Here is a 22,654-nt window from a genome sequence, read left to right on the forward strand (position 1 = left end):
AGTGTTTCAATGTACACACTCCAACATAAGCTGACCACAAGTCTACTACTTGATAGCCCTTTCAAGGCAATGTATTTAAAAAATAATACCCTCCCTGACAGTACATTTAATATTTGGCAATCAAATCTAGGTTTTTCTTCTTTTAAATTGAAGTACAATTCTTATACAGTGTTACATTAGTTTCAGGGGAAATGGACCTAGTGGGTATTTGCTAAGTGAAATAAGACAAAGATAATACCATGTGATTTCACTGATAGGTAGAATTTTTTTTAAGTTTATTTAAAAAAAAAAAATCAAACACTGAAGAAAAAAAAAACAAACACTGTTTTACAAAGATAGACATTCAAAAATATTCTCCCTAACACTATCACGGACAACAGGAAACTAGGCAAAGTAAACCTTCCTAAAAATAGTATTTAAAGTATGTAGTTATTCATTAATTAAACAAGCAGAATAGGGACACCTGGGTGGCTCAGTGGTTGAATATCTACCTTTGACTCAGGGCGTGATCCCATAGTCCCTGGATGGAGTTCCCCATCGGGCTCCTCACAGGAAACCTGCTTCTCCCTCTGCCTATGTCCCTGCTTCTCTGTGTTTTTCATGAATGGATGAATAAAAATCTTTTAAAAGTAAAAAATAAAAAAATAAGCAGAATAAAAAGTGGCAGGAGAAATTAAAAAAAAAGAAAACAGGAACAATATACGTAAAAGTAGAATGTCTAATAAACTTATAATCAACACAAAATGTTGGTGAAATCTAAGAGGAGCATCATATGGCTAGTTATAGCTTTCTTTTTCTGTTTAATAGCTCTCCAGGTGATCTGACACACAGCCAAAGTTATTCATTTGATCACTTTCATTTAAATCTCATCAACATTTTAGATTTTTAAAACTTTTAATGACATCTTTATACATACAACATTATAGTGTGTCTAGTTTCCAAATTGGCAGTTTCTCAACTATAAATACCAAAGTAAGTTAACATGATGGACTGAGTGATACCTGTGTCAGCTAAATGAAAACTCATGATAATCAACAAGAAATATCATGACAGTATTTTTAAAAAGTTCAAAAGTTTCATGAATAAAACAATATGAACATATATGAAATAATATGTAGTGCTTTATGCACAGAAGATCTGGGTATTTTATTATTAGAATGTAAAAGTACAAGGAAATTATTCACATCAAGCCTTGCCCCCATGTTCAAGGACTTACCTTCTTTTTATCCCTCATCGAGCCTTTGCCTCGGACCATTATTTTACATCCCGTTTCTGCTTCAAGTTGTTTAGCAGTAAGTCCTCTAGGTCCAAGGATTCTTCCAACAAAATTAAACTGGGAAAAAAAAAAAGTCACTACATATTATTCACTTGCTTGAATTTATAGCTCTCATTTTAAAACATATTTTTACTTTGTCAAGTTAAATATTTTTAAATAAATCTTAGAGACTATAAATTTCTAGCCCAGCTTGAGGATATAATTACACGAGCGCATTGCTCAGCATGAAGTTTCCTATGTATTAATACAAATCATGAATTAGGAAAAACAGGTACTATACTGAACTGTCCATCAACATGCAATCTAAACCAGAATATGGTGTATATTAAAGAGTTTGACAAAATCTTAGATGCCACGCAAAACAAATCCCTTCTACAAGACTCTGTAATGTCACCATACAGGGAATTGTTCATTATGTTAGTTAGTAATTGCATTCTTTAGAGAGATTCTTGGGGAAAAAATCTGGTCTCATTTATCTAAGAAAACACTTTCTCCAAAGAGAATTTTAGGGGTCTTTTTTGTTTTTAAGATTTATAAATTCATAAGACATACAGAAAGAGAGGCAGAGACATAAGCAGAGGGAGAAGCAGGCTCCCTGCAGGGAGCCCAATGTAGAACTCAATCCCAGAACCCCAGGATCATGACCTGAGCCAAAGGCAGATGCTCAACCATTGAGCCAACCAGGCACCCCAAGAATTGTAGTTTTGAGTCAGCTGCCATAACACCAATGGCCTAATTTGAATTCCATCCGATACTAAGTATTTCAGTCTTGACAGCATATATTGTTTGCACAATTTTATGTCTGCACCTTATTTTTCTTCCTTCTTTTTTCCATTTCTAACTTTAACTTACACTACTAGTTTTGCAAGGAGCCTTAATTCTTTCCATGAGTAGGATAGTGATAAAAATAATATATAAATAACTGCCATGCCTAAATAAAAACTTCTAGTACAAAGGCCAATGGGAAACACAGACTGACTCTGAGTACTGAAAAGTAAAACTTCCTCTTTCACAGTCAACTGCACAAAAGACAAAAAAATGGTTATTTGCCATCAATTCCACAAAAAGCCATGCTGGTTTTTATTTATTCAAACAGGTACCGATTCTTATGTTTATAGCTTCCTACTTTTTTCTTGCATTTGATCCTACTATTAGTATGACATTACATAAAAGTAATATGTTAGCGTTCACTGCTATAAGAGTTTAAGAAGCTAAGGCATTGCTCCAATCTTCTGCACACTATCAGCTTTTTACTTTCCCTCCCCTAAAGCTGCTCACAAACACTACCATTATCTTATGGGTGATAAGCAAATCAAAGATGAATAATACAACACATACCTACATGGGGAGAGAAAGTACTCTTCCTCAGAGGATTCTGATAGAACTTTTCCATCCCAAGACTCATAGACTGATCCTATAAGCGCTTGATCTAGCTCTACAAGATCCCCAATTCTGAAATTTACCTTTATATTCAAATGAAACCCCTTATCCCTGCCTAGTTCCTTGGTGTACAGTACTTTATCTACTCTTTAATCAACCTAAAGCCCTGTCATCAACTCAAGAACTATACTATTATTAAGCGTTTAAAAAACTCTAAAAGCACACAGATCCCAACTGGTATCCAAGCTACAGTAGTGAATAATAATTAGGAATTTGAAAGTCACATCAAGTAAGCCTGAATGATATAAGGAAAAGGATACACTCTGGTAGAGCAGTACTGATTCGTCTATGTGTGTACAGCACAATACATATAAAAGGTCCAATACAAGGTCTGGCAAATAGTGGACAATAGCCTACCAAGTCCACTACAAATTCACTTTAGGAAACCTCAGGCCCTCAACTAAATACCCAGCTTAGAATGTCCATAGACAGGGATATTGATCCATAGCAAATTTACTCTAGAGAACTCCAGAGAAACTTGATATTCAGAGTTCTGAATAAAACCAGAAAGAAAAGGTGGAAGCAGTATACAGAACACCAACAAACAGGGATCTAACTTGTAGGTAACAGGCTTGAGTTTTTGCCTCTATAAACAGCATTTGGCTACCTTTTCAAAATTGACACTTCAGGTGATCACCTCAAACTGAAGCCTGCAGTGGATGAGCCCAGTGCATGAACACAGAAGTTCATAATTCAAATGTTCAGCGCTTCACACTGAAATATGAATAGACAAAGCAGGTTCACCAAAGACTTGAGAAGGCTAACATGAAAGAAATAGTACAAAATAAAGAAGCAGGCCAAGGAACTGTTCCTTGAGGAAAAGACTATTCGTAAAGAAGATAATATCCAAAAAGAAGTCCTTTGTAGATAGCGCTGAACTATTTCCTAAAAATGGTTACATAATTCCCCAAAGAAGAAAATAAGTATTTTTGATCTACTTCCTTTACAGACTTACTAACATTTTTTTTTTTTTAATTTTAGCCATTCAGGTGCACTTGCTCAATCTCTGAATTAGCATTCTCCTGATTACTAGTAAAGTTCATCCTTTTTTCAGGTTTATTGACCATTCGGATCTATACTTTTCTTGAAACACAACTGAAGTTTCTAGACTATTTTTCTATTGTGTTATTTAGTGTTTCCTTAATTGATTTCTACTTTGTGGTTACATGTGTAGCAAATGCCTTTTCCCATCCTGTGGCTTGCCTAGTTGTTTGTTTTAAGATTATTTATTTATTTATTAGAGAGAGAGAAAGAGAACACGAGTGCAGAGGAACAGGGAGAAGCAGATCCTGTGCTGAGCAGGGAGCCCAACACTGGACTCAATCCTAAAATCATCACCTGAGCCAAAGGCAAACATTTAACAGACTGAGCCACCCAGCCGCCCCTTGCCCTCCTAGTTCTTTAATGATGCTACATAACTGAATTTAATTAGATTGAATTAATTTTAATGTAGCTCAGGTTATTTCTCTTCATGGTTAGTGAGGTCTTTCCCCATCTCAAGATCATCAGGATGTCTTTCTGTATTAACTTTTAGAAACTTTAATGTTCTTTCACATTTCTACCCACCAGGAATTAATGTCTGTTATGGCACAGCTTTTTCTCTTTCCCTCACATGGATACCCAATTGTCCTAGCATTATTTTATTAAAAAGAACTATCCTTTCCCAATTTCTGTATGGTACCATTATTGTCATAAATAACACCTATATATACTTGGGTCTATTTCAGAGCTATTTTATTACATTCATCTATTCGATTACCCATGCTTTAATGTCACACTGTATCAGTTATGTAACTTTATAATAAATCTTGATGTGCAGGACAAAGTTATTCCACCTTGCTCTTACTCAAGAGTGTGTGTCTGCCCTTGGTTTCTGTACAGATTTTAAAACCAGTTGGTCAAGTTCCAAAATAATACTGGTGGTAATTTTAATTGAGATATTACAACAGAGGCTTCAAAACCATGAGCACAGTGTAATTTCTTCATTTGGCCAGGTCTTCTTTAATTTCTATCAAGAATATATAAGGCTTTTTTATTGTGACTTTACTCATTTTTGTTAGACTTATTCCTAGATATTTGGGAGTTCATTTTTGCTATTGTATATATTTTTTATTTCATTTGTTTCTTGTACATGAACACAAAACTGATTGCTCTGTATTAAACCTTGTAACCAGCAGCCTGTTTCATTATTCTCATAATTTTTCTGTAAGTATTTCTGGATTCCTTACGTAAACAAACCTATCACTCGCAAATAATGACTGTTACATATCCTTTTCCCTTCCCAACCATATGGCACTGGGCAATGCATCTGAAGTTAAAGTCAAAGTCAGCCTATCATCCTTCACTTGTTACAGATTTCAAAAATAAAGTTTTCAACAGTTCACTCTACAGCTCAAAGTAATCTGTACTTTTTGTAGGTATACTTCATGAGATTAAGTACTTCCCTCTATTCCTGAGTTTGCTAAAGGCTTTTATTTAAATCATGAGTGGATGCTTAAATTTACCACATTTCTTTACCATCTGTTGAGAAAATCATACTATTTTTCTTAATTTTGTTAGTACAGTTGATTATAATCAATTATCAAATGTTAAACAAGCTTACATTCCTAAAATAAACTCAAGGTGATCTTGATGCATTACCCTTTTCACAAATTGTTAGGTTCAGTTTGCTAGCACTTTGATGATTTTTTAAAAAATTTATATGCATAAATGGAATTGGCTTGTAATATTCCTTTCTCATTACATGCTTCTTGGGTTTTGGCATCAAGGTTATTCTGACTTCAAGATAGGCTGAGATGCATTCTCTCTTTTTCTACTCTCTGGATGGGCTTGTAGAAGACATGTTATTTCTTCCTTAAATTTGAATAGAAGAAATCCGTGGTGAAAGAACCTGGGCCTAGAGTTTTTTTCTGTGCAAGGTTTTTAATTATAGATTCAGTTCTTTAATTCAGGTTTTCTCGCCTTTCAAATGTCAATTTTTGGCAACCTGTATTTACCTAGAAATTGGTAATTTTACCAATTTTACCTAGAAATTTACCTAGAAACATTCATATTGTTTAAATTCTTAAATTTGTTGATGTAAAAGCTTAAGTCTAATTTTCTTCTCAGTATCTACAGAATCTGTAGTGATGTCCCCTCTTTCATTTCTGACTGGTTATCTATGTCTTCCTTGTTCTTTATAAGTCTTCCAGTCTTTTCAAAAAAATTTCCAGTCTTTTCAAAAAATTTACTTTTGCTTTTACTTTTACTGCCTGGGGTAGAAGGACTTACCCTTTACCCCCTTAAAGATGCCACTGCATTGTATGCCACTGCATTGTAAACTCGTAGCTCCTCTCAACCCTCAAATCTGGGCTAGCACTGTGACTTGCTTTTCCAATACAAGTAGTGGGAAGAATATTTGTGTTAAAAGCCTAAATTTAAATCTGTTTTATGTGCATTTACTCTGCTAGAGCTCTATTATTCCCATGCAAACAAGCTCAGACTAACCTACTGGAGAATAAAAGACAAGTGATCCAGTCACCATCAATGTCTCAGCAAAGAGCCAGACAACTCATAAAAGCAGAGGCTCCCTAGACAACCTACAGGTGACTGACTATAGATGCAGACCAGAAGAACTACTTTGCTGAATGCAATCTAAAGGACTAGCCTGCTAAAGAGATGTAAGAGCTAAATAAATGATGGTTGTTTTAACGTAAGTTGTTGGGATAGCTTATTATAATGCCACAAGAGCCATCTGATAGAATGATTCTCTTCCTTTTGTGGTTTCTCATCTTTAATAGAGTTCTATTCTTAGCTTTATTATTTCCTTCCTTCTACTTCTTTTGGGTTTAATCCGCTATGTTTTTTCAGCTTGCTGAAATGGACGCTTAGCTTACTGTACCTTCTTTTCTAATATATATATATATAATATATATATTATATATATTATGTACATATATATATGTGTGTGTGTATATATATATATACACACACACACACACACACACATACACACGTTCAAAGCTTTAAGTAGTCCTCTAAACTGGTTTTATCTGCAACCCGAAGTTTTGATATGCAGTATATCCCTTATCATTCAGATCAAATAATTTAATAGTTATTGAATATTTAAATGTTTTTCTCATTTCAAACACAGATTTCCTAATCATCTATTGATTTCTAAATTCTACATTATAATAAAAAAAACATAGTGTGCAGAATATCCATCCTGTATGGTTTGTTCAGACTTTTCAGCAGAGCATAGGGCCAATTTTTCTAAATATTCCATGGATGCTCAAAAAAAAAAAAAAAAAAAAAAAGCAAATTCTTCCATAACTTTTTTTCTATTTTTCCTTGTAGTTCTATCTACTTTGCCTTTATATGTTTAGAGGCTGTGTTATTTGATATATACAAATTTAAAATTCTTTTTTCTTTTAAAAATTTTATTTATTCATGAGACACACAGAGAGAGAGACAGACAACAGGCAAAGGGAGAAGCAGGCTCCATGCAGGGAGCCCAACGTGGGACTCGATCCCAGGTCTCCAGGATCAGGCCCTGGGATGAAGGCAGCGCTAAACTGCTGAGTCACCCAGGCTGCCCCAAATTTAAAATTCTTGTAGCCTTTTACATTATGAAATTGCTCTCCCTCCAGGAATACTTTTTGCCTATTGATATTCATATAGAGGTAAAGATTTTTTGTTTTGTTCTTCAAAGTGTCTTTCGTGATCCTATTACCCTTAATCTTTCATTATCCTTATATTTTAAACAGGACTTCTTTATTTTTTATTTTTTTTTTTGGGGGGGGAGAGGGAATCATGTTTATTGTTTTGAGGTCACAGGTCAAGTCACTCATCCCCAAAACAGGACTTCTTTAAACAGCAACAAAATGAGTCTGTTTCTTGACCAATCTTGTAATCTTTGAATTTTAACTGGAACACTGAGCCCATTTACAGTATGTGATTATATCTACAAGCTTTACTAAAGTGCTAATTGCCTGACCTCTTTTATGTTCCTTTTACTTTTTTCTTGTCTTCTTGTGGGAGGTGGGGGTGGGGTCAGGGACACAGATGGAAATGAGCATGTTTTCTCCCTTTCCTCTTTTTTTGTTAGCCTGAAAGTTACATGCTTGTCTATCCTAAACATGCATCACTGAATTATCAAGCAGAATGTTATTTTGTACTTTCACCTCTTTCCTATTAAATGCAAGGACCCCAGACTATTTAACACCATTTATTCCAAACCAATTTATATGACATTAGGTGTTTTTCAAAATTTTGTATCTATTTTTAACTCAACAGATTATCACTCTATACAAATAATGTACATTTATATTTACCCACACATTTACCATTTTCATTGCTCTTTATTCCTTTCTGTATCTTCAGTTTTCCAAAGAATGTCACTTTTATCCATCCTAAAAAACATCCTAAGTATTGCCTTTAGTGAACATCTGGTAATGTAATCTCTCAGTTTTTCCTTATCTGAAAATGTCTTACTTTTGATGAGTATGGAATTCTTGTTTGACAGTTATTTTCTTTCAACACCTTAAAGACCCTTTATTTTGTCTGTTTTCCTCTGTCATATTTCTGAAAAATGAGCTATGAGTCTTGACTGTAGGTTTGAAGGTAATCTTTTCCCTCTTGTTCGCTTTTACAACTTTTCAACATTAGTTTTCAGAAGTTTTACTATGATGTGCCCAGTGGCTATGATGTGGCTTTTGTTTTACAGTTCAGTTTCACAAACCTCTGATGGCTTTATTATTGCTTTGGTTTGAAAGTTCTCAGCCACACTCCTCTCAAACACTGCTTCTGTGCCATTCTCTCTTCTCCTAAAACTACAATTACATATAGTAGACTTTCTCACGATTTTCTCTCATTTTTCACAGTTTTTCTATCCCTCTGCTTTTCCATGCTATTTTCTTCTAAGCTACCTTCTAAGTTCACAAATTCTCTCTTCAAACGCTCCTGTAAATCTTCTGGTAAACGTGTTAATTCCAGTTAAAGAATTTTTTGTTTAATTTTTCTTTTACAGTTCCCATTTCTCTGCCATATTTCTCTAACTTGTCCTTTTTTCACCTTCTACATACTAAACATAGCTCTTAGAAAATTCTAATACCTAGAGTCCCTGTGGAGTTGTTCTTGTTCTGTTGTTTATTGTTTTCTTCAGATTTTTGTTACTGTCATCTTATCTTCTTGTGATTTGGGTTATTTTCTAGTGGGTGCCAGACACATACATAGCTTTCAGAAATTACATAAGGTCTAAAATGATGTTACCCTCTTCCAGAAAGGATATGCATCAGCTTTTCCCAGGGACCTACTACTACTAACAATCCAATATCGTGTGTTTAAACAATTTGATGCTGACATGCACTGTCTGTGAGAACCTGGGAAATTCTGGTTCACTTTTACTCCCAGAATTCACACCCATCAGCATCCCTCTCCCCCAAGCAAAGACTGGGGATGAGGAGTCCACATAGATAGGTTATATACTCCAACTTCTGTCCCACAAAGTTTGGTCTTCTCCAGATTCAGAAAACATACCAAATGAAAGGTTTCTAAAACCCAGACTTATATCCTTGATTATCTGCCCTCGATCTTCCTGGGACTCTGATGAGTTCAGCAAATACTTCTTCGTCTTGTGTCCTATTTCACTGGAATTGTTCTGAAATACTAACTACAAATTTACTAGCTGATCTGAATTACCCTGGTAGCTCTTAAAACAGAAGCCCACAGCATTTTTAAAGTTGTTGCTTGTCTTTTAATCTAAACAGATCCAGAAATAACATAACTTCAAATAGTATGGGGTAAAAATACATCAAAATGAGGGTCTGAGGAAGAGAAATAAGGTACATACCACAAAAAGTCTATCTATAGGCCTGGCCCTATGATGGCTCTTCCTACTTATCTGCCATTTCCTAACTCTACCTTTTTACATAGTCACAGATTCTATAAAACTTCACCTGTCCCTGCCCTCCACCCCTGAACAGAAACAAGACTCTCCACATCCCATCTCCCCTCATTTTGTTTAGTTTGGGTATTTTTTTAGTACAACAGAAAATAGGCTTTCATTTTCAAATTCAACTCACTAAAACATTTATTCAAGGTCTGTTATGTAGTAGAGTAAAAGAGATGTTAGAGATTTAATTAAAAAAAAAAAAAAAGAAGAGGTGGAGGAGGAGAAGGAGGAGGAAGAGAAACTCTCCCTGCTCTCATGAAATCTGTGAAGATGCTGTTACTCTATTTGTTACCTTGACTGTTTCTTAAAATAAGCAGCCTTGACATCTCTTTTCTCTCTCAGTAATAGCTGTGCTCTATATATCCTTTTCCAAGGAAACTCATGTACTGGACACACATATGGAAAAGAACGTCTAGAAAAATACATTATAAACAGAGATAATTTAGTGCTTCAAATAAGTGATATTTAGTTGGTTTTGATTTGTGTTCTTTGTCAAACTGCTTGGCATACACTTTGTGACATACACTTAAAAGATCATTTTTGACACATCGTATTCCTTCACTTATTAAACTTTTACTGCCAGAACCACAGTGTTAAAATTAAACAGACTTCTACCACAACTAAGTAATCCTCACAATTATTATCTAAATAAAAAATGTTTTAAAACCGGTCACAAGCAACGTAATAAATCTGCAAAACAAAATTTTCCTAACCTAAAAAAATGAAACAATCTCTACTGCCCAAGAATCAACAAACTGGAGCTCAAGTGTGTTGAAAGTGCATACCACTGGGATTCTAACACAATTGAAACTGTCAAGGTCATCCTTCTCAAAATGCTGTTAAGTAGAGAATAAAAGAAATTAATCATAGCAGCTGCTTTGTCTACTGCAACCAATTTCCAAGTTAATATCGTTTGCCTTGCATTAAAATTCATTCCATGTTGATTTATCATGCTAGTTCTGCAGCTTCATTCAATTAAAACAATGTCACAACACAGTCAAAGAAAATCATTTCAAACGGCCTGAGTTAACTGCAACTTTAAAGGCCAAAAAAAGGGAAAGAGAGAAGAGAAGAGAAGAGAAGAGAAGAGAAGAGAAGAGAAGAGAAGAGAAGAGAAGAGAAGAGGAGAAGAGAAGAGAAAAAGAAAAGAAAAAGAAAAAGAAAAAGAAAAAGAAAAAGAAAAAGAAAAGAAAAAGAAAAAGAAAAAGAAAAAGAAAAAGAAAAAGAAAAAAAGAAAAGAAAAGAAAAGAAAGACAAACGAACAATCATTAATCCCACTGTTAAAGTACAGACCTTCTCTGTGGCTCAACACTTATATTTCTACCAAGTGGCATGTTAATTTCTAAAGAAGAGGTTAACAACAATCATGTCTAACTAATGCTCTTAATTGCTGCTCATATTTTAAATAGAATTGATGTTTTTCACAAAGACAAAATACAAAGTAATATGGCAAATCTTTCCATTAACTTTTTAAGAAATCTATAATTAAAGATAAAACCTTCAGACATTCTATCAAAACAAATAGTAAAACATGGCTTTCCAAAAGTATTTCAGTGAAACACTTGTAAAAAAATGTTAAAAAGCAATTTCTGCTTAAAATTTTGTAAAAATAATTTTAAAAAGAACATGTGCTTCTTTGGATTGTTTTTTTGTACAACAGATTGATAATCTTTTTAAATACTGTTTCTGGTATTTCTGAAGTGATTTTATAGTCAGACACCTTATAATCTTATATTATTTCATATGTAACATAGTTGGCATGAAACACACACACAAATGCATATTTGTTGAAGTCCTTCTTTTAGCAAATAACAAAAGATATACTAACTCTAACATAGTCAAAACTAGTGAGCCTATATTGTGCAAGTACATTAAGATGAAAGTAGTCATGGTTATTTAGCAGTACAACTGGTTTTATTTTAAAATACCAGAAGAGGGGCATCTGGGTGGCTCAGTCAGTTAAACATCCAACTCTTGATTTCAGCTCTAATCACCATCTCAGGGTTGTAAGACTGAGCCACATGTTGGACTCCGAGGTGGGCATGGAGCATGTTTGGGATTCTTTCCCTCTACCACGCCCCCAACAATGCACACTCCCCCTGCTTAAAAAATATATAATTAAAATAGAATAGAATAAAATAAAATACCAGAATAATGATTTGTTTGATTTATTGTTTTACTGATCAGCTCTAGGGTTATGACAGTTAAGGAGAAAATATTAATACAGATTAAATATAGAAGTTTGCTGTGTCTACATTCACTGTGAATAGCACAATGTTCTTCCATATTCAAAAACCATTATCCAATACAGCAAAGAAGTTGCTCTTGTCATTTACGAACAAATGAAGTTTCAACACGTTTTTGATTTTCATGTTCATCTACGACTCATTAATGCAAATACAGAAACCAACCAATATTCATGTCAGAACTGTATACTCGTTCATCAATTCGAATCATGGGTTTGCCCAGAGATAACAGAAGTTCAGCAAAAATCATGAAAGCATTCTGTAAAACACATATCCACACACCCCCAAAACAAAAAACAGACTGAATATATCAAAATGTCTTGTGTTTTGGGGGGAGATAATGTCTTATCCCTTTTCTGTCTCCATATTAATTCTAGATAAGCAGCCAATAAGTCTCCTTATGCTACATAACTATTACCTGAACCATTTTGTAAAAACTTCCATATATAAGGCCTTTATAAACATCTGCTAGTAGCACAATGCTATTCAAGAAAAGGCATTTACACCAGCAAATTTAAGTGTGTGTGTGAAACCACCAAACATGAAATTTGTAGCATATAAATCTGTATAATCTAAATTATAGGAAATCTCCATCCTTTGAGTATAGATAAATTGGGAAAGAAGCTGAAACCACTCAAAACAAAAACGGGAATAAGATGATTTTTTTCTAGAAGCTAAATAACAAGTGCTTCAGAAAACAAACATTACTTAACCAATTAAAATAAAAATATGAAGGCAATGAAAGTCAACAAGAGTTTTATGACACAAGTAGATGACACAAGCATTTATGATACAACTTCTAACAGTGTAAAGTTCCAACTCTTATACACAAGGCCCCTTAAAAGGTCTCTAACTACTTTTGAAACTTTTGTTTTTGCTGTTATCCTTATGTTTAGACACATAATTCATCGTTCTATTAAAAAAAATGTACTTTTTTCTTTAATGGCAGGTACTTTCAAGTTTTCTTTCCTTTAACACCTTTCCTTCTTCTTCTTTCCCTCAAAATACGTCAAATCCTCCTCAACACACAATACTGAACTCAAGTGTTCCTCCTCCTGTGATTTTCTGTATTCTCTGATTCCCAGAGACATTTGTTTTCCCCTCCAAAGTGAGGATTTCAGAGCACTATGTACCCATCTGCTTCATAGCTCTTATCACATGATACGCCATAATGCAGATGTCTCTTGCAGATCATTCCATAAGCCAGAAACCAGTATCTCATCCTCTTTATTATTTTTTTTTATCCACAGTGCCTCACACAATATAAAGCACATTGAAGAAGCTAGTATTTATTCAGACTGTTGGATGATACAATTTAAAAGCATTCACAGAAATCGTGATTTTTTTTCATTCTCATGGTAAAAAACTAAATCACTCAGTCATATGCAGCAAAGAACTCTCAAACATTTCAGAAATTTCTCAAATGATAAGCCTGATAACACTGATCTCAGGGTAAATTCCAAATGACAAAATCAATGATGCCATAGAAAGAAAATGTTATTTCCACTTTCCATTTCAATACGGAAGTATCATGAGTGCAATGACTATGTCATTCAACATTTCTTAAGTGTTGAGTACACTGAAGTAATTAGTTTTACTATGAGTGCTCCAATATGAATGAGCTTCTATGCTTAGAACTTTGCATGCATTAAGTCACTTAATCCTCATAACCTTGCTGAAAAGACAGTTATCATTATCATTAATCTTTAATACAGAAGAAGTTACAAAAGTAGCCCCAATCCTAGAATACCTCGACTGAAGACAGAGTTTGGACACTTAGTCATAAGTATAGTATAATGCCTCTCTTCTGAAGACTTTAATCTATAAATCCTAAACACACCAGAAACTCACCTTTAGTTTCTGATTCCTGTTTAATCATTCAAAATGTTTGGTAAAAAGTTTAAAAAAAAAACTCTCTTCAGATTCAAGTTTACTTTCAGAGTCCAATTGAGTTTTTATAATTTCTTCTCCACTTAGATCTCAAAACTTATCATTACTATATTACTATTACATAACCACACCTTGCTATTTTCATGTGTCTTTTACTGATTGGGATCATTCCTTAACAATCATCATATACATCCTCTTTACCATAAATGATACTTTTATATGAGTGAAAACCTTTATGTGATTATCACTTCATCCACATATCTCCATGAAAAATGTGTAACTTCAAAAAAGAGAAAGAGAAGAATATGATTATTTGAGTCAAAACTGAGCTTACAAGTGTCACTTCAAACTCTGAAAATAAATCTAGGAGATTAAATGTCTCGTTCTGACCTCAGATTTCAGATTACAGATACTATCTAAGGCTCTTTAAAATTGATTTAAATTTTGCTGCATAAACATTATCAACCTCATATACTATTTCGAAATTACTAATTCAGCTCTTATTAAAGTGAGCTGCTTTTTCTGGCACAAATTTTAGTCACACGTGGTAACTGTCTTTTACACTTCAATGTTCCTACACTGTTAAGAGCAGTGAAGCTTACAAACACTTTTGATCATTTCTTCGGTTAGTACAGTGTGTTTTTCATCTGTTACTCCTGATTCCTCTACAATATTAAATTACAAATCTTGCCCTGTAGTCTCTACTTTAAATGAATAGCACCACTAAGCAAAAGTCCTCTCTCATTGTTAGCCTCCACATATAAGAAACTAAGATATCTTAAAGTTTTCATTATTTAATCTGTCCCCTAGTCTTTACTTCAATTTCACTGCCTTAGTTCTCTTAGTCCTTGATACTCTATTACAGGATTACGCCTCTAACAGTATTTATTGTGAGGGCAGGGATTACATTTTTTCATATTCTTGTGTCTGGTGCCTAGAACAGGCCACACACATTTCTGAAATAAAAGATTGATGCCAAAATTTTACTGGTTTATACTCAGATCTCCTCATCTTCATGTTTCTAATTACTTTTCAAATTTTGGTTTTCTTTCGTCTTAATCTGTTAAAATTGCAAATTTAAACTGCTTTCATACAACTTATTAAAAAAAAAAAAAAAGGTAAAAGCTAATCAAAACAACCACTGCTCTCTAACCCCAAAGAAAACAATACAGATACATTTCTTTAAAGCTTAATTAATTCCTTACAAAATAAGAAAGAAAAAATTATCATACCAATAATGAAAAATGGAGATGGCTAAGTTCATGCTAGATAGGTTGCTTACCCGATGATATTGTTTTTGGACTTGGGAAAAACAGTTTTCTATAGCAGGTCAAAACCAGATTTCAGGATGTACCTAATTTATTTACTATTTGTTTTAAAGGGTTGAATTTACTAAGACACGTAATGCTTTCCTTATGAAATAATTAAGTGAATTTAGTTCCAAGGCTAGTTTTTGAAATGTGTGATTGCAATGTTTTTCAAGTTAAGGCAGGTTCCATCAAAAACTAAAGTAGTTCTCCACTCAAATTCAAACCAAAAGTAAGTATAATTGATGAATTCATTTACTCATAAAATAAATTTAGGTCATCTACTGTAAACAAGAAACTAAGATAGGTAGGTGGTCAAGCTCAAGTGGTATAACCTTCAACTACCCCACAACTCATTCTGTTTGCCAGTTTGGGAGGGAAGACTGCTTTACTCACTTCCAGGTCATAATGCTATCTCAAGATGGGCCAACACAGATCAACATCTCAAACTTTCATTTAATATCTAACAGAAATACCTTGATATTTCTGAAATATGAATAGCCCTGAGAATTAGGTTTCTCTCTAATTTTTGTATTACATTCCTTTGGTTATCTCAGAGACTATCTTAAGAGATATAGAGGTTAAATATCAGTGATTAGGTATCCAACTCATTGATAAGCCTCTTACAACAATAATTTTAACAGATCAGATCTTAACAAACTCTTTGGATTAAAAAAAAAAAATCTTGTATGCAAAACTTTCTATCTCAGGTGGGCCTGGAAAACATTTGCTTACAAGTAATATTCCCCTAAAACTAAAGACCATTTTCTAATCTGTTCTTCTGAATACTAGTTTTTAAATGTTAAAATATTACTTAAAGCTTTAGCATTTTAAGACACTGAGAAGGCTTATAATTTTTAAAATTGTTAAACTTTGAGAAAAACCACAGCTAAACAAAATTTATTATTTTCAGAATGTCTTGAATTCCTTTTTGGTATAAGTTCTATTGACATCCTAAGAAATTTAGTATAGCTCAGACCATAAAAACCCTATTAAATATGTGATACAAAGCAGGCCTTCATATGCCCTTACAGAGTGAAATAAAAAGTAAACTTCCAAACTAAAACCACAAAGATAAAAGTCATGAAACTGACCTCACTAAATTATCAGTTTAAAGTTCAAAGTCAGGGATCCCTGGGTTGCTCAGCAGTTTAGTGCCTGCCTTTGACCGAGGGCGTGATCCTGGAGACCCGGGATCAAGTCCCACATCAGGCTCCCTGCATGGAGCCTGCTTCTCCCTCCCTCTCTCTCTCTCTCTCTCTCTCCCTCTCCCTCTCATGAATAAATAGAATCTTTTAAAAAAATTAATTAAAAAATAAAGTTCAAAGTCAACCATAACAGTTTCTCTACCTAAAACTTAAAAGATATGCTCAATATTATCAAATGCTACTGTTAAAAACTCCCAACAGATTAACATATAATCTGAAACACTCTACAATTTAACAAAAAATATACCAACAGTCCTTAAAAAAAATCAATAATCTGGGATCCCCGGGTGGCGCAGCGGTTTGGCGCCTGCCTTCGGCCCAGGGCGCGATCCTGGAGACCCGGGATCGAACCCCACGTCGGGCTCCCGGTGGATGGAGCCTGCTTCTCCCTCTGCGTGTGTCTCTGCCTCTCTCTATCATAAATAAAATTTAAAAAAAAATTAAAAAAAATCAATAATCTATCTTTAGTAGTTTTATGTGTAAACAATTAGATATGTAGATCTTACTTTTAATGTATTGTATTTTCACTTATAATTAAGATCATATGTAGGCAAAAATTAAGCCTTAACCTAGATAATGAAAAGGAGATTTTGTAAATTAAATTCTGATTTCATGTCTGTCCATTTGTTTCTATGAACAAAGGCAAAAGTAGTTTATATATATGAGGACTCTTGAAGACTTTTGATTAATTCTTTCAACACAATAAGGAAGCCACAAAAGTCAAAGGAGCAAAGGCCTAATAAAAGTAACTGCACTGACCCCTTTTTTCCTCATAACCCATCCCAAACAAATGCTAGCTCAACAGCCAATTTGCAGGAGACAACCTTGAGAAATAAGTTAAAAAAAAAAAATCAACAATTTTATACTATATACTCAATTAGAAGCTATGACTAGCCAAATTCAGGAAAAATAGATTGAAAGGGAACTTAAAACTCTTATTCTACCATTAACATAGATTATTATTATTATGAGACTGCAGGAAGTGACGAGTAATTATTATAAATCTGTTTTATTAAAGTGGCCAGGCTGGGATCCTTTTTGGCAAAAATATTTGAAAATGCCTTTCTCCATCTTACAAATCTTTGACAACTGTCTTCATGATAGCTTACACCCAAGACATTACCTTTCAAGGCTACAATCATTCAAAATTAAAATTCATTTTAAAAACATCAAAAAATCAGAGTTATCTTCATATTAAGTATCTGGAGAAAGTCTCACTGCAATTTTATATCACAACCCAAGTAAAGAGTTAAACAATCTAATCTAATCTGTTCATGTTTGTACTACACTACTAATACCCGTAACAGCTAGACCTTGACAGTATTTGGAACTTATCTACCACTCAGGCAGATCCTATAAAAGAATTTCTGACAACTCAAAACTGAATAACTAGGCATATTTAGTGACAGAATTATTACTGACTCATTGAAACTTAACTCCTATTTACATCAGAGTTAACTTTATTCACATAGTGCTTTATAAGATCTCCATGAATTCAAACAAGTCCTTACTAACTCAACCAACCAAATTACCAGTTTGATGGCCTATGTGTAACTTTAATCTTCTTCATGCCTGTCACTTTATGCATGTATGATAAACTTACATAGTCTTAAATGATTTGATGTAATCTACTTTATCTTTCATTAAAGACTATGACCCCTTCAAAAGGAATTTGTTTTCATGTTCACGACCACAAGAGCCAGACTGAGTGCACTCTAAGATGCCATATGTTTGTTATCTTTATTCTTCCAAACAATTTTATGAGGTGGGTCTTAGAATTTCACCAGCAAGGAAACATACTCTAAAAATTTAACAATCTGCTTAAAGCCAATGTGATAGTCTGGATTATTTTTCAGCAAGTATTTATTCCAGTCTCCTTACTGTGGACTGAGTGACATATTGCACTTTCTTAATTTCATTGCTTCTGACATTTGGTGTAGGACAATCAGCTGTTGTGGAGGGGCTGCCCTGTTCATTTTAACCTGTTTAGCAACATCCCTGGCATTCACCTAGTAGATGCCACTAGTACCCCTACCCCTTGTAGCTTTGCCAACCCAGTATCTCTCCAGATACTACCAAATGTCTGAGAGGGGCAAAATCATCCACAATTGACAATCACTGGGCCAACAGAATGTTAGCAGATGAGAAGAGAGGCCTTACGTGTGCTTAAGCAATTTGGTTTCGCTCTGGTATTCCAGTGACCTACCATGAGAAGAGCATGTTCCTAGTTGCTGCTGCTGCCCCTTTGGACTGAGCCTTGCAAGAACACAAAGATCTAAACCCACCTGCAGCTGGCCTAGTCCTAGTTGCTGCTGCTGCCCCTTTGGACTGAGCCTTGCAAGAACACAAAGATCTAAACCCACCTGCAGCTGGCCTAGGTCAAGTGAAGCTAAGCCCCATCAGCAGAATCTCAGCCACAATACAGTGAAGGCTAAAGAGCACAAAAACCAATGTTTGTTACTTTAAGCCAGTACGTTTTAGAGTAACTTATTATGGAGTATTAAGACAGTTGTTGACAAAAACACCAATATGGGAGTAAAGCCAAGATTCAAAACTAAGGCCTGTCTGACTCAAAAACCCACTATTATTCCAGTATGTCCAAGAGTTTTCTCAACGGATTTAATATCTCAACCTCTAGGACGTGCTTGGACACTGCAGAGATGCAATAAAGTCTGCTTTATTAATAAATATAAATACTAAATATCAATTTTGAAGAAGTTTTCAGTTCATTTTCAATTCCCTTCCCATTCAAACATCATTAAGCCACTGATTAAAAAAATACTGTGAAGGACATTATACCACACTACTTCATTTCTCAAATACTAAAACTTTCTTCTCTTGTAAGTCCCAGAGCTAGACACAACCAAGTCCAAAACAGTATCTCCAAATTAATACTTCTATAAAATAAGTTATGTGCAAATGCAAAGAACAAATTAAAAGTTTAGCAGTATTTGAAAAAGTAAATGAATAAAAAAATAAATTTCCTCTTTAAAAAAAAAAAAGAAAAAGTGAAGCTTTCACACAGATATGTACAACAAATATTTATACCATATACAATGGTAAATGTCATGGTAAATACTACATACTATTCTAGGCAGTGAGAATACAAAGAGACACAAAATCCCCATCCTCATGGACCCTGCATTCTAGTTAACACTTATACAGTGTTATGGCATTTTTCAAGTGCTTTACGTGTATTAACTTACTTTTAACTCCTCATATACTTGTGAGAGACTATCTCCTTAGAAATGTAAGAAAATGGAGAACCATAAATGACCAGTAATTTGCCCAAAGTCACAAAATAAGTTGGTAGAGCCAGGCAGAGGTCTGGGTTGAGTCCACACTTTTGACTACTATGTCACATGCCCCTTCAAAGCTCTAATAATGAAAGCAGGGGCACCTGGGTGCCACAGTCAGTTGAGCTCTTGGTTTCAGCTAAGGTAGTAATCTCAGAGTGGTGAGATCCAGCCCTGCATCAGACTCCATGCTCAGTGCAAGCTGCTTCAGATCTTCTCTCCCTCTCCCCACCACTCATGCACACATATGTCTCTAAAATAAATATTAAATAATAAAAGCAGTTTTGAGTTAAATAGAATGAATTCACTTACAAAATCAAACCTACATGCAAATGGGGAAGGTGGAAGCATATGAAATGATTTCTAAGATACAGTAAGTGAAGAAAAGCAAGAATGCTCCTCCATTTGTTTCACTGTGCCCATTAACTAATTAATAATTCTGAAATAAATCTTTTCCCATACTGCCAAAATCTGACAGACCCCTATGTTTTACTTTAATAGTATTTCATTTTTTCAAAAGGTGATGACATAAATATCCTAATATAGACCACAAAACAGTTACTACTCATTTGGTATATATTAATAACCACAAAGAAAAAATCTTAAATTCTCACAACACACTTAACTTCTTTTTTTTTCTTTTTTGAGAGAGAGAGAGAGTGCGCACATACACATGTACACACACTGGGGGAGTAGGGGCAGAGGGAGACAGAGAGAGATACATCTTAAGCAGACAAGGACAGAGGCAGGGCTCAATCTCAGGACTCTGAGATCATGACTTGAGCCAAAATTAAGAGTCGGACATTTAACCAACTAACCCCACCCAGACACCCTAATTAACTTAATTCTTCTAACAGAATTCTTGTATAAAATATAACTTAAATTCCTGTAACAGAGTTAAAATTAAGGTATTAAAAAAAATTATCTGGAGAACCAGAATGGTTTTAAAACCCTATCACTCCTCTTATGAATTATAACTAAATTTCTCATTTAAAAAGCTTTGTTAAAATCGATATTGTTGGGTACCAAAAGTCACCCGCAACTCATCCACCAACCTGCCTATCTGGTATGCCCACACACTGACATTTGACTTCAAACTCAACACCTCTACATCAGAACTGCGGAATCCCCACCTTCCCAATGGGCTCCTGCCTTAGTCTTTTCTAGCTCAGCAACTAGTGATTCTGTTATTCAATGGATTAAAAACTTTGAGATATTCCTGGCCTTACCTCACACTCCATAACCAATATATCAGCAAATGCTACTGGCTCTAAATTAACAGTCTATGAAGGATCCAAGAATTTCTATGTCCTCTTTTTCAAGTTCCTCTTCTGCCCCCTAAGCTGGTGTCCCTGTTGTCACCATTGCTCACAGCAGCCAGAATGAATCTATTAAAAAACAACTGAGCCCATGTCACTCCTTGGCTCAAAATATCTGAATGGCTTCCCATTTCACTCAGAACAGTATCTGATATCCCTACTGGGGCCCACAACCCCTACATGATCTTGTATCTTCCCACACCTCCCAAGATACTCATGCCTCAGTCATCGCACATGCTGTTCACTCTGCCTGGAATGTTCTCCCTTCACATAATTTTCATGCCTTCCTCCTCATCACTTCAGTCATGTCTCTGCATTCCTTCTCTCTTAAGAGATACTATTACCAAAAATACACAGTCATCATTTACATGCTTAGCCTACCTTAGTTTTTTCCATAACACTGACTGCACCTAAAATAAATATTCATTTGTTTATTGCCAGTTTCTGCTACCACAATGTCTGCTCCCCAAAAGCAGAGGCACTGTTTAATTCAACACTATACCTGGCTCCTGGAACAATGCTTGGCAAAAGAACCACCTGTTAGCCCTGCTTATTCTGATGATAAGAGCAGTGCTCCTCAAAATTTAACATGCATCAGAATCACCTATACGCAAATGGGTTGGAAGGCAGATTGCTAGGTCTTGCCCCTAGAGCTTCTAATTCAACTGGTCTAGAGTAGGGCTTGAAACTAACTGACAAGTTAGTTCCCAGAGGGCATGGGTCTGAGACCACATTTTGAGATCCAGTGACCTAGACAATGGTACACCGCCAAACACCTGTCAGCAACAGGAGCTGACCATAGTAACGAAGCCCAACAGGTGGGAAAAAGACAGGAATACAGTGAAAATTTACCTCCTTCTGGACCCGCACTACAAAATCTATCCCTTCTGACTTAGAGGATTATATCAAACACGTCTTTGATTTAAAAAAAAAAAAAGTGTTATTTATTTGAGTGAGGGGGAGAGAGAAAGCAAGCACACACGACTGGGGGGAAGAGTAGAGGAAGAAGCAGGCTCCCCACGGGGCAAGGAACCCAACAAGGGGCTCAATCCCAGGACACTGGGATCAAAACCTGAGTCAAAGGCAGCTGCTTAACCAACTGAGCCACCCAGGTACCCCTCAAACATGTCTTTTAAATAATGCAATACAAATATCACCTTCCCTGAACAGGATTTTTTCCAACAGGGACCAGGCAGATCAAGGTTATATTCTCTAACAAGATCTGATGATCTTACATAATTCTGTGTTAATGGCTAGTGCTGAAACTTTATCCTTTAAAGAAGCAGATGACAAGGTTGATATCATTTAGGAGATAATGAAACACCAAACAGCAGTAGACACCAACTGGGACAACTGCCCAAATCATAATTTCTCATCTCTAGGAAATCATTCCAATCCTCAAGGGTGAGACCAAAGTAATCTCGTCTAGGTTATGTTAGTTAACCCCCCATCTTTCGTCATGGTAGATTGGTCCAAAACACATGTGTTCTCCTAAGAATCTGAAGTTTGAAGATAGTCTGGGAGGCGCTGAAGCCAAATTATGTTAAAAGTAAAGGTCTCAAAGAGAAAGTCCAAATTCCTAGTGCTGAGGTTCTCAGAGCTGCTCTGGGCCCTCTCTTACATGAGGTTTTGTTCTCCAGCCATTTCTTTAACCCTTTTATACCACATTATCTTCCAATAAACTCTTTGCCTACATTATCCAGAATTGTTTATATGTGTGCAACCAAAAGTACTTTCAAGG

At 35.0% G+C, this 22,654-nt stretch overlaps 1 protein-coding gene across 17 annotated transcripts in view; it reads right to left on the reverse strand.

Annotated features, from left to right (window-relative positions):
* QKI (QKI, KH domain containing RNA binding) overlaps nucleotides 1-22,654 on the reverse strand; it is a 161,754-nt gene that overhangs the window by 98,348 nt on the left and 40,752 nt on the right. For all 17 annotated transcript variants that reach the window (XR_012003029.1, XR_003237588.2, XM_026015955.2 and 14 more), the window contains one exon: nucleotides 1,217-1,333. Coding sequence is in view for 15 of the 17 variants with exons in the window: in XM_026015955.2 (XP_025871740.1) it covers nucleotides 1,217-1,333 (117 nt within the window). In the remaining 2 variants the exon portion in view is untranslated. The remainder of the gene's footprint in view (nucleotides 1-1,216; nucleotides 1,334-22,654) is intronic.

The sequence above is a fragment of the Vulpes vulpes genome, chromosome 1 (assembly GCF_048418805.1).
Source record: "Vulpes vulpes isolate BD-2025 chromosome 1, VulVul3, whole genome shotgun sequence".
NCBI classification, from domain to species: Eukaryota; Metazoa; Chordata; class Mammalia; order Carnivora; family Canidae; genus Vulpes; species Vulpes vulpes.